Source organism: Phoca vitulina, unplaced genomic scaffold, assembly GCF_004348235.1.
Source record: "Phoca vitulina isolate PV1807 unplaced genomic scaffold, GSC_HSeal_1.0 scaffold6, whole genome shotgun sequence".
In the NCBI taxonomy this organism is placed as follows: Eukaryota; Metazoa; Chordata; class Mammalia; order Carnivora; family Phocidae; genus Phoca; species Phoca vitulina.
In genome coordinates this window covers 21,938,690-21,958,888 of record NW_022589709.1, presented here as the reverse complement: position 1 = coordinate 21,958,888, position 20,199 = coordinate 21,938,690, and the positions used below count along the sequence as shown (strand labels likewise).

Here is a 20,199-nt window from a genome sequence, read left to right as displayed (position 1 = left end):
CCATTTGTAAGATTTATACGAAGAGAAATATCATGCAATCTGTGTGCCAAGGAAGACTTTTTTAAACAACTTCAATGAAAAATATTAAGTGCAAGTTGGACTGACTGCTGTTTGTGGTATAAAAAGATGAAGAGCCCAGGAAAATGGAAAAGATGTGTTAGAACATACAGTGTATCACTTGGGTTTCAAAACATCCTTCAAACTTCTTTCTTGCTCTATGCTAACAAGTCATAGATAACCAAAGAGGCGGAGGCCCCAAATGCCTCCTCAGCCCTTCTCGACCTTTCACACTACGACATGGTAGCATGGAGCTCTTCTGAGATTCACTGTAGTAAACTGACAAGGCTGCTCCTCGCCAGAGGCAACCCCTTCTGGAAACATCTCAACTGTATCCCAGTCTGATTCACACAGCAAAGTGCACTGGGACACCGCCTGTCTTCTCTGCTGTCAGAGCAAATACTGCACTTGACAGAGCTTCACATGTTGTGCCCCGTTCTCACCAATTATAGGCGACATGGTGACAAAGGGCCACACGTGGTACGGATGCTGAGGAAGGCCCAGTGTAGCGTCTGCGCAGCTGTGGGGACTGCTGCTGTGCGCAGGGGGCTGCCCTGGCTGCATTCGCCTCTGGGTTCCTAGCCACGTTCAGAACTATAAGGGAAGAGAATTTCCAAACACTGCTCTTCTGCTTCAGAGAAGTCCCTCTTTCTCCTCCTTCCACAGTGCTCACTCCTCAGAGGCAAAGTTTAGAGGGACTTCTAGATGCCGTGGACTTTTGTGGTCTCCAGAGAACTCGGAATTCAAGACAAGCCTGTACAAGATGAAATAGATTCTTTCCCCATATGTTTGGAATCACTAAAACAAAAGTCCTGACCGACTGGAATCTGCAGTTGGGCCTCGAGCTGCCTCGCAGGGGCTCATCTCAATGGGACGGGGCTGGGCTCTGGCCCCACGGGCACCCCAGTTCCTCGAGCCCCCTTGCCCCTGCCCGCCACCAAGTCTCTGCCTGTGTGCTTGCTCCAGCCAACCCGGTTGGCTCTTTCCTCATCCACTGCCCTCTCCCTTTGCCTGGTTAACTTCTCTAGTCCTTCACATCTCAGTTTAAACTTTGCTTTCTCTACTCACCTTCCCTGATCTTTCTGAGCAGGTCAGCCCTCTATTAGAGACACCCTCCCTCCAAGCGCTTCCACTTACCACTTTGCATTTCTTCATGTGGTTTTCTGGATCAATGTCTTCCTCCCCCACGAAACTGTGAGCTCCATGATGACAGAGACTTGTACTCTTGAACTCCCCATTACTCCCCCAGCACCACCTAACGCAGTATCCGTCATACAGCAGGTACTTAATAAATAGTTCATGATTTGTTTAATGAGTGAATGAATGAACCTGTGGACTTCATTCACCTTAGTCTCCTTTGGATTTATCTTTCTCAAAACAGTTAACAGTAGTTTGTCAGAAGTCTTCTGGTAAAGAATGCCACTCTGTAGTTTTAACTCCATAGGGTGGGAGGGATTGACAAAATGAACGTACAGTCAGTGACCAAAATCATCCCTCTGCTTTTCTCCTATGGCTTTAGGAAAAGAGGGGAAACCTAGCACCAGTGGTCCCTATCAGTGTGCCATAGGGCATACCCCATGCTTTTTATGTAGGACCATTCCTAGAACTGGTTACAGTGAATTTATTTAAGAAAGTGAAATTCATCCCAGTCTGTGGATGGACCCTCAGTCTCTAGATGTTTTAATGGTACCATGATCTTATAAAAAACTCAGCACTCTGAGATCTAAGTGGGTTATTGGTAAATAAACATCACTAAAGTTGGAATTTTTAATATATATTTTATATTCAGTAAAAATTGCTTTTTAAAAAGCGAAGCCTGGTATCTTGGCAACTCTGAGACCATTTACCAAAATTATTCTTTGTTGGAGCTTGGAGGATGAAGTGTCCTGGGAGCTCTGTAGCATTTGGTGTTAATGAGCAATAACATAAAGGATAAGGTAAGTTTAGGAAGTGGTAGTAAACTTGGACCCACTTAGAAGACAGCCAGAAAAATCAATAAAGGATTATTGACTATTTTAGAAAAGATTATTCTAAATTATTTTAAATACCTGTTTAAAAACTGGATCACACCTTGAAATGATTTTCTCCCCTACTTCATTTTGTTTGTTTGTTTTGGCAATGAGGTGAGAGAAGACAGGAAGGATAGCTGACAGTGCTTATAGCATTAAAGGGCGAACCAGCTGATGTCTTTTCTTGAACTAAGTTGGAAGTAATCAACTATTTCTCACCTTAAGAAAAATTACGAATTTGCAGAATCCACCACAAGGACGTTTGATACCTAGGAGACTTGTAGCGCTGGTATGTTGGAGCCTGCAATTTATCCTAGAAATCTTCGGCTCTTGGAAAGGGTTCAGAAACATTACAAAAGTATGTTCTGCTGGTCCTGAAGTCAAGGTCATCTTAACTAGCAAATATTTAAAAGTTACTGGTATCTGATTGAGTCTAGGTGCTTAGAGTTTGTTTCCCCTAAATTTTGTATTATGATTAATAAATATTATAAATTCTTTTTAAGAGAAACTTATTATGGAAGGCAAAAACATTCTATATTCCTTTTGTCTCAGTTAACTTCCCCAGGGAAAGTTTAGCTTTTCACACCACAAGCTTTGCCCACATTGCAGCCTAATAATGCCTTACAAGGAACCGAACTGCCTCTGGAGGGTAAGGTTGCACCCTGTGCTGGGAAGGGAAGTCAGATATTGCTATGTCAGGTAAGAAACCCAGACGCCCCATAAAGTGGATTCAGAAAGAATTTTGTTCCGTGGTATTCAGTTCGTTTGGGGCCTTAGCCTGGGAGCTGTAAAGAATGCCAGAAAAACATCTGGCCTTTGCAACAGCGTGCTACTCTCTGGACAGCACAGGAGGGCTGATGGCCATCCCTCGGGACAGGTGCCCACAGGGCAGCACACATTGTAGGCGCTCCCGCAGGAGGAACGGGAGTGCAGCAGGTTCTGGAAGTAGAGTGCAGGTCCTCTCTTCTCGTGTAAACGATCCTTCTACTAATATCACAGTGACTAGCAGCTTAAAACTCAGAGTAAACTTGGAAATCAGCTAACCCAATTCACTTAGATTTTAGAGGTGAAAACAAGTCCCAGAAAATGTAAAAGACTCTCCCCAACATGTGTCTGTATGTTTAAATGTCCATGTGGGACTTGATAGCACTTCACGGACGGGAAGACCGTGGGGAAGGACTAACAGTACAAAGTGTGCATGAGTTCAGCTGCCTGACTGGAATACCTCTCCGCGGTGTAGACAGCGGCAGCCGCCCTCCTGACAGTGGCGGCCTAACCCGAGTTTCCTTTGAACTCTGATGAGCAAAGCATTTGCAAGTGGGAGTTCAGTGTTGGGGCCCAAAGAAACCCCGTATGGGGCCAGATTGCCCTGGAAAAGAAAAACTAACCTGACAAGAGTGAACGGTGTTGGCAATGAGCGTGCATTTTTCTTAATCATGCTAATTAAATCTTAAGAGGAAAAATTTCTAGGAATAATGTACCTATAGATGAGAAAAACTTCTTGGCCCCAGATACCGTGCTTTAGAGGGTGAATCTTGCTGAATGGCTGCTTGGAGTATTACATTGCCCACTCTCATTTCACCGTATGGGCTCTTCATCTCCTGTATTTTATGTAACTCAATTTCTGCAGGGAAGAGAATATCCTGATTACAAAAGGATGAGGGGTGGGGAATAGTATGGGAAGACACCAGTGGAAAATCCACTGTGTTCCTTCTTCTAAGTCACATCCAAAGTCCCAGGAGGATAGCTTCCTTCCAGAGCTCACTTCGACAGTCTACACTGAATATGACATGCCCAGCCTGCATAGACAGGGGATCCAGCTCCCTTGCTCTCCTGCTTCCAGCTGGAAGGAGGAGTGTGGTGCCCCATCCCCAAAGCCTCCCTCAAGGAGCCCTCAGCATCCATCAATCAGCTCCTTCCTCGGGGACCCCACTGACACCTACAGCACTTTTGTTCAAAATAGAAAAAGGCCACTCTGGGCTATAGGTCTGAGCCTTGTTTCTGCATGGATTGTAAAGCTCTCACTTCTTTTTTTTTTTTTTCGTCCTTGTTAGTTAGACAAACAAATAACACCTCCAATTCTCGGTGCAAACGATTGGACCCAGTATATGCTCCATTTTCACAGCTCCAACATAATACCAACAGAAAAGGTCTCATCATTCTATACTACAGGGCTGTTTCATGGCTGAGAAGACCTTCCATTTTCACAGTGGTGAGCAGGGCTAATAGGAGCAGGCTTGTTGTGCACAGAGAAGGCCCCTTTCTCCATTCATAATCCCAGACTGACTGGGGACAGCTGCCCTCAGGTGACCTCCATGTAGTTCTCAGTGCTAGGGCATGTGCCAGGGCCCCTTCGAACTCTTGTTCCAGCCTCCCAGCACTCGAGGCTTCTCAGTCCTTCCGACTGTCTGCCCTGCTCCCTATCCTGTACACGGTCAAATACACCTGTGCATCGATGCTCCGTGCTCCAAGCAGATCTAGATCTCAAGGTAGCATCACTGTGCATTTTCCCCCTTACTCTGCTGGACTTGTCTTTCTTTCTTTTCTGCATACAAAACTCCCTTTGAAGTAAGGGATCTTTTACAACAGATCTGATTGGAATGATGTTCCAATATAGACTATCAAAGATAATAGCTTTGCACCCCAAACACAGAAAGACTTTTAATTTCTCCCACTAAAATAGATGTTAAGAACTGTAGTCCCCTACTTTGGTTTGGGGGGACAAAATTGATTACAAAACTGTTCTGAGCTTTCTGTTAATTAATTTCTTACCTGTTGCTTGTTATTGAGATGTAAATGTTAAGTTTAAAGTCCGATTTAACACAATATTCATTCTTTCTGCAGCACCTGAAATTCTTAGAGGCTGTGCCTATGGACCTGAGGTGGACATGTGGTCTGTAGGAATAATCACCTACATCTTGTAAGTGAAGAAAAGCAATCTCTATGGGTACTATTTGCCTTTGCTGTATATTTCTTAGGTACTTAGAGTCCTCATAAAAAGCAAGATTACTTTTTGACTTTTGTCATTTTCTACAACATACTAAATGTAGTTAGTGATAGACTTTTTTGAAAACAAGCATTGCGTTTTCTTCTCTGATTTTTCTGGGGCCAGACCTTCTGTCCAGGGCTTTTCTACACCTCATTCTGCAGTGCAATGTATAGCAGATTTGGGGAACAATTCACTATTTGATGATAGTAACGAATGTGAAACCCAAGTCCATCTATTTAACTTGCCCTTGTTTACTTATTTACATCTTGTCAAAATATAGTATCAGTCCTTTTTAAAGGGCAAATGGCTGTTTAATCTCCTAAGCAATTCCAGACAGGGACATTTCTTGTCAGCAGTGTTTTTAATGCAATTTGGCTATCAGTTTTGTTTTCTGTCTCTGTTAGGTCCTCAAGGACCTTGAGTTTAATACCCTAAACTCAGAGAAACCTTTTTCCTGGTAGAAAAAAGATGAGCTAAATCTCTCATTCTCTGGTATCCCCAACGCCATTCCTGAGCTTCTGTCTACTAATAAAAAAAGGGTTTCAGGAAATTTGCCAAAGAGATGATGGAATTGCCGAGGAACATGAGGAAGATAAGCAAGAAGGACTGAGGAGTGTCTGGAAGACTGCTGAAGAGCAGCCATAGAAGCAAGATATCAATGAGCTCCAGAGTTTAATTCAAAACAAGTAGATTTGGTTGCCATTTGGAGGACACTGCACAGTTACTTGTTGAAACCTGTAATATTCAAAACTATAAAGAGACTTTAGAGGGTATAAAAGAAAATATATTAGTCGGTCAGGCTGGTATAACAAACTACCGCAGGCTGGGTGGCTTCAACAACAGACATTTATTCCTCGAAGTTCCAGAGGCTGGAAGTCTGAGCCCAGGGAGCCAGGAGGTCCGGTCCTGGTGAGAGCTCTCTCCCTGGCTTGCAAACATTTGCCTCCTTACTCGTTCCCCATATGGCAGAGAAAGAATGTAAGCTCTTTGGTATCTCTTCTTCTAAGGACACAAATCCCATCATGAAGTTGGCCCACCCTCATGAACACATCGAACCCTAGTTACCTCCCAAAGGCCTTATCTCCAAATACCATCACATGAGGACTTCTCATCATAGGAATTTTAGGGAGACACAATTCAGTCCATAGCAGAAAGAGGTTTGGGATTTTTTTTTAATTTAATAGTGATCTTAGAAAGTGCAGTGTCTAGGTAACAAGGGCTAGAAGGAAGGTAACTAGGGTACCCCCAAACAAATTAGTAAACTCTAAGTTCACCTGGGTATATTCAGTCATCTGTAGCCAAGACAAAAATGTTTAACAAGCAACCCAGTAAATAGCCATCTGCTACGATGTAATGTCAAAAGATAGTTTCAATGTTGAATTCCTTGTGTATCCAGAATATACTAAAGCTTGAAAAGCATTTGGAGAGGTAGATAACCATGTTTTTTCTTAGGAAAGTGCAAAACTGTTAGATAATGTGTTTGCCATCGTAAGTGCTTATTAATTCATTAAAATGAATTCCTGAGGCCACATCATGGAATTCCTTCAGCTTACATTTGAGATCACTTCCATACTGGGAAGAAAATGTTGGCTCCTGAATTAGGTAGGTGACGTCAAATGAAAAACCGAACCATGCAAATGATGCATCAGATTTGCCCCTAAAATGTGCCCAATCAATTGGAATTTCATGCTGAAATGTGATGGGAGGGGTGGGGGGGAAAGCATTAAGGATGTATAAGAACTCAGAGAGATGGAGAAACTACATCACATTCACCCTGAACACCTGAAATATGGAATGAATAAAATTCCATGACATGGTCACTGACCAGGGAAAATGAAGAGAAAAAAATGTGATTGTTGGAGAAACATCTTATCATAGCCCTGAAAATAATTTTAAAAGTCTGCCAAGGACCTGGGGCTCCTGGGTGGCTCAGTTAGTTAAGCATCCAACTCTTGATCTCTGCTGAGGTCTTGATCTCTGGGTTGTGAGTTCAGGCCCCACGTTGGGCTCTATGCTGGATGTGGAGCCTACTTAAAAAAAAAAGTCGGTCAAGGTCCTTTCCCTTGGTTCACTTAAGGTCATTAATTAATAGTTGTTGGTTCAAAGTACGCAGGGGTAGCTCCCAAATGAAAATACATTATCAGTGCTGCTTACAACTAATGTCCTTTAGTGCTGGCCTCACTTCTGTCAGCCCCTAAGCCCAGGGTGGTTTTATCTAATCTGTAGTTCATTAATAACTGATGAAGTCCACCAGGCGAGGTTCACTGGGACACTTCTCCAAGATCGTGCCATTGGACCTATATATCTCCTTTATTATTATTAAAAGTTCCATAAGGCTATTTTGTGCTATGACCTTTCTATTTCTCAGGATGACAGTAGACTGGAAATGAAAGCCATTTTGTTGTTTCTCACAGAAATTCTGGCCCCTCTACCTTTTACACCTAAACCCTTTGTACCTACTACAGACAAAAGCAACTACTACAATGCTCAGGTCAGAATCAGAATCCGATAACATCAGAGATTCAGCCTCTCTCTCTCACCTTTCAACACTATAGTTCTGCCCATTGGCTTGGAGGTTCCCTTAGTATACATTCACACTTCAGGCCTGGATAATCCTAATATCCTCCTAAACTATCATTGTCATCATTCAAATATTTCCATGTCTGAAGGCTTTTTGCACCGTGTGTGTGTGTTGCTCTATGTCACATGGCTTCCATTTTTGGCAAACTTCTTACTTCCGTCACCAGTGCACACATTTACAGGCATGTTTGAGAAGTGAGAAAGGCATCTGAGCACTGTACCTTCTGAACTGTCATGTTTCTTTCTAGATTTCCAGAAGGGGAAACATAAGAGTTTCTTAAACTAAGCCTGGAACGTTGGCTAATTTCTCCATGACTAACAACAATAGGCTATATTTTTCTAGTGCCGTGGATGGCACAGGAGGGCCAAGTAAGGCTGAGCTCCCTCCTTGTCAAGGTGTGGACCTGGGCTCCCTTCTCTCCTTATGCGGCAGCAGGATTCTCTGTGTAGACTGCTGCAGGGGGACAGGAAGACTCCCTAGTCTGCGACTCAGCACTGCCAAGCCCCATCTTTTCCTGGCTGGCTCCAGAATATTTAAAAAAAGACAAAGACTCTCCCAACAGGGTGTTCCCTGAACAAAGGATGTGAGAAAATGCTTCTCTGTAGAAACCCACTGCACTAGAATACACTCAAACATTTCATGCTCTGCACCAACCCGACCAGCTTGAAGGAAGAATTTGAGAGAATGTTTTTTAACGTGTTCATTCTTTTCCCCCCATTTTTTCTTCAGTGCAACACATGCCCTGGGAGGGACTTATTATTTATAGTCCCCTTTCGATCCCTAGTGATTTCAGAACCTGTACCTGTCTGTAAACAGGGGAGGCTTTGGTGGGCCCCGACCGGCAACTCACTTTTCCTCTCTCCCTTTAGGATGCCAGAGATGATGCTCTATTTCTCTTCTCCCACTTTCCCCATTCATTTATAGGCTGACCCTCTAGTGGAAAATGAAGGTGAACGTGGGTCTTTAAGACGGACAGAAGTGAGGGTCACACATGAGGCTGCGCAGAGCTAGCTGCTCATCTCTGTTGACCTCTCGTGTTCACTGTGTCAAGTTTTAAAAGGCCGTTTCCTGACAAAAGTCTTACTTCCTGTCTTTGTTCACTCTGAAATTCAAACTGGAGTGGGATGGAAATCTAATACTTGACTCATTTCTATGGAGGAATTCGGTGAATAGGGCTGAATAAAAATGACTAAAAATCTTTTCTGTCTACCTCTTAATTTCTTTATTCTCAAAAATCCTAATTCTTGGGTGCCTGGGTGGCTCAGTCGGTTAAGTGTCTGCTTTCCACTCAGGTAACGATCCTGGGGTCCTGGGATTGAGCCCCACGTCCTCATCCTAGGGCTCCCTGCTCAGCGGGGAGCCTGCTTCTCCCTCTCACTCTGCCTCTCCCCCTGCTCATGCTCTCTCTCTCACTCCCTCTCTCTCAAAAATAAATAAATAAATAAATAAATAAATAAATAAATAAATAAATAAATCCTTAAAAAGCTCAGGAAAAAAAAATCCTGATTCTTCCACTTCATAATAAATTGGAACTCTAATCAATCTGTCTTCTCAATTCCTGGTAAGAAAATTCCACAGAAAGTCATTAGCATGGTGCCTGTAATAACGTTAGCTATTATCCTTGTTGTTGTTTTGTGTCATAATTATTGATGTTATTATAAACTCTTTGTAGAAATTCTAAGTCGGTTTGGTATCTGTTCTTACTTCCAGAGGACATGATTGTGTATTTATACAGTCAAAAGTGAACTGTAACAAGGCAGTTACACACTTGTGCTGAGTAGACTTGCATTCATAACAGGAAGCTTGGAAAGGACAGTCTGGAATTTCTGCAAAAATTTGATGAGATATATTTAGGCTTCTAAAGACATTTTATTCCCTGTCTTTTGTCCTTCTAGACTTTGTGGATTTGAACCATTCTATGATGAAAGAGGTGATCAGTTCATGTTCAGGAGAATTCTGAATTGTGAATACTACTTTATCTCCCCCTGGTGGGATGAAGTATCTCTAAATGCCAAGGACCTGGTAAGTGTGACCAAAACAAAATGAAGTAAAATCTTCACATTCATTTTTAGCTAATTAATGGGCAGTGTCCTTTTTAAAATTTGCCCCTCTTAATGTATTTTTAATAAAACAGTGCACATAATGCATTTTTCTTGTAGATCATGAAAAACAGATATGCTTGACTCATCACTTGCTGAATTATCACAACTTAAAAATTACTGCAGTATTAGTTAGTGAGATTTTACCACCTAGTCAGTGTAGAATCTTGCTTTTGAAGCCAGCTGTACTGAGTGAATTCAAACATAATTTAGAATTCCATTTTAACAGGGCTTGCCTAGATTACCTAGATTTGATTATACTTTGAATAAAGCAACATTGCATCTTGAAAGGTTCAAACTTACTGAAATATCACAATATTAGCACAAGTCCCATCATGCCTTACTGGCATCATAAACAAGTTACACTCTGCTGATAGTTCATTTTATTTGGTTTTTTGTTTGTTTTACTTGGGTTCTTGCTTAAGCTAACATTGAAGTTTGTTTGCATAAAGGAAAGACATACATTCTGGGGAGATGGCCCACCTGTTCTAAAATAAAGGCGATATTAACTTGGGATGAAAACATTACCCATCAATCGTCTAGAGAAAAACCACACAGAAATAACTAAAAACTGACTTTTGAACCACAAAAGCTAGCTCTCCAAGGGATCTTATGAGTCATCTAGTCTTTCCTTCATTTTAAAGTTGAGGGTGCTGGGGGCGCCTGGGTCACTCAGTCGGTTAAGGTCACTGAGTCGGCTCAGGTCATGATCTCAGGGTCCTGGGATCGAGCCCCACATCTTTGGGCTCCCTGCTCAGCAGGGAGCCTGCTTCTCCCTCTCCCTCTGCCCCTCCCCCCTGCTCGTGCGTGTGTGTGTGTGCGTGCGCGTGCGCAAATGTTCTCTCTCTTAAATAAATAAGTAAAAAAAAAAAAATAGAGTTGAGGGTGCTAAAGCCCAGAAAGGTGAAATGATTGTCCAAAGTCACACAGCTTCCCAGCAGAATGAATGATCCAGGTTTCCAGGCAATGCTCTTTTCCCTCCAAACATTTCCTCCTTCCCATCCATGTTCTTTCATGGAACAAACCCCCGTAGACCATGACTTTTCAGTACGGCCAGGCAGAGAGGCAGTGTGTGCGATGTGTGGAGGCATCCTCCCAACTCCTCCCGCAAGTCAGGCCACCTCTTGAAGCCATCCACTCCCCTCCACTCCACCACCACTGCCCCCGCCCGCCCGCCCCGGCCTCTCCTGCGGGACCTGTGCCACAACCTCCCCCCGTGGCCTTCCCGCCGCCTCCACACAGGATCCAGAGGAAGGGCCTAAGAAATAAATCACATCCTGTCACTCTCCTGCTTTGAGGCTCTTAGGATAAAATCCAAAATCTGTAACCAGATCTACATAGCACCACCTAGGCTGGTCGGGAGTCCTGCCCATGCTACCCATTTCACCTGAAATTTCAGCCCATGCTACCCCCCTGTCCTCTGATGGGCTTCACTCCAGGGCACCAGACCCACCAGTCCCTCATCAGGGTAGCTCAGGATGTGGGCCGTTACCCTTTCCTCTGCTTTGTACTATTCTTCCCTCCTTTCTTCCTCTCTCTCTCTCTCTCTCTCTCTCTCTCTCTCTCTCTCTCACACACACACACACACACACGCACACACCCCTCTCGCATGGGTAAGTCTTATTGTCAAGCCCTAGTTGCGTTTGACATCCTCCTGGTGGCCTTGTCTGCCCCCCCGCCCCAGCAGTCCTTCCTTCCCACAATTGCTTTGTTCCTTCTGCCACATTGTTCCGTTGCCCCCTGGACTTACTCTTTCATGATGGTTGTGACTTATATTTACTTGTGGGAAGAACTTCCTTAGCTAGATTGTAAGTTCTGGGAGAGGTCGAGGCATGTGTGCCCAGATCTTAGTACCATTTGGGCGTTTAGTACAGACTCAACAACTGTTTTTTGAATGAAACGATGAATCAGGAAGTAGACCATGGATTTTTAAAGTCTGACATATCTGGATTCAAGAGCCCTCTTGGTCATAACCTAGAGGTGTGACCTGGGGCTTGTTATCTAATCTCTCTGCTTTAGTTTTCTTTTCTGGGATGATCCCAGTACCTTTCTCTAGATTGCTGGGAGACTTAAGGGCTATAATGCAGGTTAACTGACTACCGCCAACTAACTCCCTAACAGTTCCTTTATATAGCCCTCCTTCCATTTCTTTCATCGCTAATAAAAATCAAATGCGTACAAGGGTTAGCTGTGGTATGCCTTCATTCAGCTAAATCTTACCTTTGGGCTAATAAATTTATAAAACTTCAGCACTAAAGGAATCCTTGAGTACCACAGATGTGTACCTATCAGCAGCACCCACATCTATTCTGAAATCAGCAGGGGAACGGTGCAGATGAGTGGTAGGGTCAGGCTGTAAGGGGGGCTGTAGGATTATGGCAAGGCTTTAGGGTTGAATCTTCACAAGGTCACGGGGCTCTCTGACCTTCAGCAAGTTTAACAGTTCAGTGCATCCGTATCTTCAAATGCAAAGATTAACGCTGACAGGTGGGAATTTGGGGGCACATACTGACTTTCAGTAAATTCTTCATATTTTCACGAGGAGGAGGATGGTAATGATGAAGAAGATGAGGATGATTGGAAAATGGGAGGGAAAGATCTCATTGTGAATTGTTAAGGATTAGGTACCATTTATACGAAATTATTAGGACATGTATCCCGCAGGTGACAGCTATGACTGCAATCAGATTTTTATTTACTGCTGTGCATTCATTTTCCTTAATCATCTGTACCTCCCACCACCTCCTCTCAGATTTTTAGCATAAGCAGCCTCACATCTCTGCCCTCTACAAATTCTGTTTCTCTACCCCAAACACACATTTCTTTGCAACTTTTGCAGAGAAGAAGTAAGAGAACCAGATATTTGTTCTTCATTTGACTTACTGCCTGATTGTGCTAGCCTGTGCTCAGTTCTTGTTAGCTTAACAGAGTTAGAAAAGACCTTAGGCCTTACATCACCCATAGCCCCCATTTGCCACATGGGCAGATGAAGGCCAGAGGGGTGGACTGCCCTTGGAGGCACTGCGGTGTAGTGGCCACAAGATGAGCTCTGAGGTAAGACAGACCTGAGTTGGAATAGAGCCTCCACCAGTTACAAGTTGTCTGGCCTTAGTTAAGGCACTAAATTTTTCTGAGCTTCCTTCCATCCCTCATTTATGAATTGGAGCTAATTGTTCCAAGTTGATAAGGTTATGGAAAGAATTACACAAGTTTTTAAACATTTTTATATGTATGTAAGAATGTATTTACAAAGGAATTAAGGTGGAAAAGAGATCATATAAGAAAAGGGCCTAGGAAAATGTCCATAGGCACTCAATTCATATGTCGGTCTTTGTCCAGACTCACAAAAGTGGGTAAGAGATGTAACTAGAGCTTGAACGTGGGCCTCCTCACTCTTAATAGTCTCTACCTCATTCCAGGTCACCCCTTCTGAGTGCAGGGCCAGGGATTATTTTGGTTATTGATCTTCCTGGCAGTTTATTATCTGCTCATTCTCAGGGGTCAACCTCCCAGAATGGTCTGCCATGGTTTGAATTTAGTCCTTTAAACAAATCATACCCCTAAACCACTGACACCCTTTTACTCCAGCACTTGGCTTATTCCTTCACAACCTTCAAGGTATTAGAGTGAATTTTATCACAGAATGATGGGATAAGCATAAAAACTATACTATCTCTTTGTTGCCATTTAATCCCCACCGATGGGACACCTGGGTGGCTCAGTCGGTTAAGCGTCTACCTTTGGCTCAGGTCATGATCCCAGTGTCCTGGGATCGAGTCCCGCATGGGCCTCCTTGCTCAGCGGGGAGCCTGCTTCTCCCTCTGCCTGCCACTCCCCCTGCTCATGCTCTCTCTCTCTGTGACAAATAAATAAAATCTTTCTTAAAAAATCCCTACAGAAAGCATGATGAATGCACAATGATTCCATCCCCATTGAGATGCATCTGAAATTCTAAATCTAACTGGTGCTAAGTACAGCCTAGAATTATTCAGATGCTGGTTCTCCTTCAAAGAACTTCCAGTCCACAGGCAACCAAGAACCTGTTTCTTTGACCTCCCTTGGAAAGCCGCCTGCCGGTCTGGCCTCTCAGGTGGCACACACCACTGTCTTCTCAGACCCCCTCAGCGACTGCTATCTGAAGCTATCCTTACAGTGACCACTGAGGGCTTAAAAGCTTTTTTTTTTTTTTTTTTAAATGTATAGTTAGTGGTACTGCTAGGAAAATAGAATAAAACCTAGAAGTTCACAGGCTGGGTCACTATAAAAATCTCCCTAAGGAATCTATGGTTCTTCATCATTTCAGGTCAGAAAACTAATTGTTTTGGATCCTAAGAAACGACTGACTACCTTCCAAGCTCTCCAGCACCCATGGGTCACAGGTAAAGCAGCCAATTTTGTACACATGGATACTGCTCAAAAGAAGCTCCAAGAATTCAATGCCCGGCGCAAGCTTAAGGTAAGATATGTTTTGTTTTGCTCTGTTTTGTTTTGTGTGTGTGTGTGGTTTTTTTTTAAATCTCTCTCTCAGCTTAAACTAGTAAAGATAATTCCATTTATTCTTCATCTAATATTATTCATCTTCTGTGGTACCAGGGAAAATCGTGCCTTGAAATCCCAACAATACTGGTGTAAAGCCACTGAGGGTCATGTTATTCTCTCATAAGAACTCATTGTTAGTAAAGGGAAATGTGTTATAGGTTGAGATTTACTCACCAAATATCTGATCACTGCTTCTCATTTAATTAAGACTGAACTGCTTAAACAGCATTGCTCAGGAAACTGATACTTATTCAGAAAGTTGCCTTCTTTCTGAGTATGTGAAAATTGGGAAACTTTTTTAAAAACCTGTATTTTGTAATTACATAAATAAATTCCCACACTTGATAAAAATTAAAATACAACTGACCTTTGAACAACACTGGGGTTAGGGGCACCAATTCCTCAACACAGTTGATCTACCTATAATTTCTGACTCCCCAAAAACCTAATCACTAATAGCCTACTGTTGACTGGAAGCCGTTACCGATAGCAGTTGATTAACACATATTTTGGATGTTATATATATTATGTGCTATATTCTTAGAATAATACCTAACTCTTTCTCAATGTTTTGGGTATTTCTAGGCTACACACTTTGTGAGTTTTTTCAATTGTTACAGACCTCCAAAAATTTTTTTCAATGTGTCTGTTGAAAAAAATCTCCACATAAGTGGACCCTTGCAATTAAGACCCATGTTTTCAAAGGTCAACTGTAATTCACATGATATAGAAAATTATCCAAAATATATCTTTGTATAGAATATATATGGAATATATATTAGATAAGATTTTCTCTTACATAATGGTGTTTAGGACTTACTATAGCTGCAGAGGATATCAGAGAACAGCTGAGGGTCAAAAATAATGTTCTATTCAGCCATCACTTACAGGCTGATAAAGACTAAATAAACCTTAAAGGTTGTGTGGTCAAACTGATTTGAAATACCTTGGATTAAATAACCTTGACTTATCCCAGGACTTCTCAAACAAACTTGACCATGGAATTCTTTTGTTGCATAATACTAGTGTTCCATGAAACACTTTGGGAAACAAAGTCCAAAATATTTGCCAACAGGTAATCCAGGGGCAAACACATTTATCCAAGCTTTCACTTGTCCAGATGATTAAATACAGTAGGCTTGAGATTAAAAAAGATTTTGCTGTTCATCTCCAGACAAGTTTTCATTCAACCATCTTGGAATATATTTTGAACCTATAAAACAGATACAACAAAATCCCTAAACGCAAAGCTGAGATTGAACTCTGATTCAGGACTGGAAGTGGAAGTAACACCTGACACTTGTCTGTTTCCAATCAGGCGGCAGTGAAGGCCGTAGTGGCCTCTTCCCGGCTGGGCAGTGCCGGCAGCAGCCACGGCAGCATCCAAGAGAGCCAGAAGGCCAGCCAGGTGCCGGCGCTGACCCAGGACGGCAGTGAAGATGTTAAAGCTACTTCGGAAGGAGAGAAAGCTCAAGGAGGTGGGGCCCAGCTGGCAGTTGAGGGGGCAGAGGCTGAGCTGATGAAGGTACAGGCCGTAGGGGAAGTTAAAGATGCTGATAGAAAGGCTACCAACATGATGCCCAGGGCACTAGAGGATGGGATAAAGGCGGTTGACCCGGAAATAGAGGAGGGCCTAGTAGAGGAGACGCTGAAGACCATGGAGGAAGCAGCAGTCCCCAAAGAAGGGCAAGAAAACCCGGCTCTAGAATTTGGAGCTCAGCAGAATGACGTGATCCTGCCAGAATACTGATTTGGCTTCTTTCCAAACTGGAAGCCAAATTCTGGCACTTTATGCATTTTGTCCTTCAAGGAAGGTGTGGAAGCATGATATGCACTATAGTGATTCTGTTTTTTGAGGTGCAAAAAAATAATACATATCTATCAGTTGGTAATCCTAAATTCATGCATGTGACTGCTTTATGAAAAAATAGTGTCTTCTATGGTATGTAATGGATACCTAATGCCGAGGAGTTAAATTTGAAATTGCAAGTAAACACAACATTTAAAAACATACATGTTCAGGGACCAGTAGCACACGTTGAAGTAACTAGTAAATTGTTTTTGCTTTGAAAACCTAGTCATCATAATCCTTTGGATTTCTTCATAAAGCAGTAATTCCTTTGGACTCTTGCTTAACTAATATTAGGTAGTGCTCTAAGACGTGTTGCCATGGCATTCACAACACCGTAGTTTTCAATGTGCTCAAACTGTCCAATGTGTTCAAACTGTTTACAAGGAGATGGTTACAGGTTAGTTTTATGATACGTACAAAAAAAAAAAAAAAATTCCCACTTAAAATGGTAAGAAATTGAAGCATACGTAAGGGCCATGAAACAAAATGCCCTTAAAGCTTGTGTAGAGAACGCTTTCTTATTTTGTCCTTATTTATACACACTATATTACTAATAACCAAAAATGTTCTATCACAAAATCCTGCCATTTTACAATCCTGGAGAAAGCATTTTACAAACTCATGCTGAGGGATGTATTCCTTCCTTCCCCTGCTAATACAGTTTCTTTCTCATGGACAACACTTAAGGTGGGCTAAAGAAATCGAGGGAAGAAAAGGAGCTAAGCCCTGGACTTATTCTCACAAAGGTTGACTGCTTGTCATTTTCAGATAAAATTGGATTTATTCATGAGTTTCTACAACTTTAAAGACAGTGACATTTTTATGGATAAACTCTACAATTACCAAGTTTCAGATTTTTAGAAAAATCTACCCCAGAGGCTGGTGCCAAAATGTCTGAATAGAGTGAGAATAATATTCCATTATAAGATCGTTCATTATTGATTTTACTAGATTAAGGAAACTTTTGTTTATGAAAGTCCTTTTTTCCTTCAGTTGATGGTTATCTAGATATATTGCTTACGAACTAAAGATATTTCTGAAAATCTGTTATATCTTTTTTTCATGCTTGGAATAGAAGTGCCCAAATTTTACAATGTAGTTTTTAGTTTCCATGCCAAGAAATTTAGGACAGTGCAACATTTTGTTTACCTTAAAAAAAAAAAAAAAATGAAAAGAAAGCAATGATTTCAAATCAGACTCATGAGAAGCTGTAACATTAGACCTAATACTTCACCACGATGTTTTTCAAAGTATTTTTCTTTGATTTTCATATGAACACTTTTCCCCTACAGAAATCACACTTAAATTCCAAGTACCTCATATTTATTTCTAGTTTGAGTTGAAGTGAACATTTTTATCGATTTATGCCTCACATTTTAAGTTTTCCTCAGTTTTAAAAAAGGATTGTTCTCAAAGACCAAAACGATGGAGAGTAAAAATGACTGTCACAGAAAAATCCTCATCAAAAAAGATTTTAAATTCTTTTCGCTCTTCCTCAAAACTATGAAATTGGAAAACGAAATTAAATCTCCGGTTCCTGCGGGGCTACTGGACCTTGGGAGACATTCTGCTTTCCAAGTGCAAATCTTCCTTTACTACTATTCTCGTGAAAAGAAAACAAGGTAGAACTTCTCATCACCCATAGTTTAGGGGCCTGGCAGGTCACCAACATGGACAGAGGAAAAAGCCCTTAAGGGCACATCATCTGGGCTCAAAAGAATATTTTTTGTTTTGATTTATTTTTATTAGCTAGTAGAGAGTACTTATCCTCTTCCCCCATTTCTTTCCTTCCCTCTTTATCCTCTCTCAGAATTTCCATGTTAGTAATTGTAAAGGGCTCACTATTTTTAACCTTTAAGAATGCCTTTTTCACTAAGCATTAACATTTCCATGTAAGAAGATCAATTGCCTGGTGTACTTTCCCTAATGAGACTTAACAGGCATACAGGGTAAGTGTCCCATATATTGGAAAAGGAAAGAAGAGAGGGAAATGGATCGTCTTAGAAGTGGCAATTAGTTGGAAGATCAGTACATACTGCCCCTCCTGGCCCCACCCCCACACTGTTCCAAGGGCGGGCAGTTGTCCTATCGTTCCATCGCTCAGGCCTGACTGCACCGCGGGGCCCCGTGTAGCAGGAGCCATGAAGAAAGACAATCTTGAATTATTTTCCCATTTTCAAAAAGTCTAATTGGAATCCTAGTGGTTTTTTCAAACTAAAAGAGCTCATTTGTCCCACAAATACATAAATAAGATAGAAATTAGAATGATTGTAGAAGTTATCATCTAGAACAAGTGCTGTTACTCTACTGTATAATCAATATGAAAACTTAATGAGATATTTTGAATTTTGCATTTTTATACTAAGTTTTCAAAATCAGGAGTATATGTTACACCTTTAGTACATCAAGTGCTCAATAGCCACATGTGACTAGTGGCTAATGTATTGGAACAAAACTGTTCTACAGTACTTCTTAAGCAAAATGACACATGGATTCCTATGCTTGGATTTGAGCTGCCTCAGTTTCACATGGATGAGCTGGTAGGAGGCCAAAAAGAAAATGGTTCAAAAGTGTCATAGACTATAAAATAAGTAAAAACTCTTGGCCACATCTGCTTAATCATGTGCTTCAAAGGGATGTTTCCCAACATGACTTTTAAAAAACAGTACTTTCCTGGGCATTGCAAAATTGTCTGTTGGCTACAGTCCCTCGAATCCCTCTTTGGGCCCTGGAATCTTGACCACCGGCTAGAGTCTCCTGAGTACTGCCATAAAGTCCATAGTATTCTTGTGTATGAAAACTTACTGTGAGCCAACCATGGGTCCCCGTTCGGGAGGGACTGCACAAAAAATGTTAATAGGATTTTGTAGGGCTAGATTAAGCTGGGCATCATTTTTTAACAAGCAATCTTTCTTTCTACAAATCTACTGAAACATACTAAATTTACTAAATGAGGGTGATGATATCATCCCAGTAACCCCCAAAATGGGAATGACCACTGGCTGGCATTTTTTAGATTTCCTTAGAATGATTTAATCAACACTGCCATTATACATGGATTCAAAAGACTTAGAATGTTCTTACATACTGCTATTTTAGAGCAATCCTCAAGGTTCTATAGCCATTTTTAGTGGCAAACTTAAAAAAGAAAGGAATAACTTGCCTTTTACTGTGACCTCAATTACATAGTATCTTAAGCATATTTTGTAATTTAGAATGTCTAGCAACCCCTATTTCCAGTTTCACATGCAAGGTAACTTGCTGGTGGGTTGCCTACAAACCCAAGATTTAGAGAGAGCCATTTTGTTTCATAATTCCGTTTTTATTTCACAGAAGCATCTGGTTGCATTTCAAATTGGAAAAGAGAAGTAAATGCCAGAAAAGGCAAAGGATAAAATTAGTAAAACATTTATTCGATTTTAGGATTGTTCTTGCAAAGCAAATGAAAAAAGAAAAAAGAAAAAAAAAAGTCAACGAAGTGAATCAGCACTAGGTTTTTCTGGATGAAGGTTGACTTCACATAAAATTGAAATAAATATACTGAGCAGAGTCATTTACATAACTACAATGCCATTATGTAATTTACTTGTCATTGCAGAGTATTCAGTCTGGTTATGTAGGTCTTCTTTAGATGGTGCAAAGTTTCCAACATTTGCCTACATAATAGGATTTGTAATATCCTTGCAATTACTATCTATTAGGTCATATTCCAATTTCCTTAATGTTCATCATGGATATGTTCCTCATTAGGGTCATTGCTAACATCTGAGCATTTACTGGTTAAGTACTGCTTAATGGCTAGACTCTATGTATGTCATCTGTGTTTTTTAAAAACATTTATGTGCATGTAAACACAATATTGTCATTATAATATTCATAAGCGTATGATAAGCAGAAATGTACCCAATAACTTTCTATACATTTTTTTCAAAGTTCTTTTCTTCCCCTGGCACAACTCAGGGTGAGTTTCTGGCTCCTTGACAAATAAGGAAAAAAAAAGACCACTGGAGAGATATCAGCTACCCACCATGGTTACCAAGTTCAGCATTTCCTCTTTCTACATTCTGATCTAC

The 20,199-nt window shown here is 41.4% G+C and overlaps 1 protein-coding gene across 2 annotated transcripts in view; it reads left to right on the top strand.

Annotated features, from left to right (window-relative positions):
- Window positions 1-20,111, top strand: part of CAMK4 (calcium/calmodulin dependent protein kinase IV) — a 207,123-nt gene extending 187,012 nt beyond the window's left edge. For both annotated transcript variants that reach the window (XM_032403866.1, XM_032403867.1), the window contains 4 exons: window positions 4,911-4,986; window positions 9,532-9,658; window positions 14,039-14,191; window positions 15,593-20,111. In XM_032403866.1, the coding sequence (XP_032259757.1) occupies window positions 4,911-4,986; window positions 9,532-9,658; window positions 14,039-14,191; window positions 15,593-16,024 (788 nt within the window). In that variant the 3' untranslated portion in view covers window positions 16,025-20,111. The remainder of the gene's footprint in view (window positions 1-4,910; window positions 4,987-9,531; window positions 9,659-14,038; window positions 14,192-15,592) is intronic.
- The last annotated feature ends 88 nt before the right edge of the window (window positions 20,112-20,199 follow it).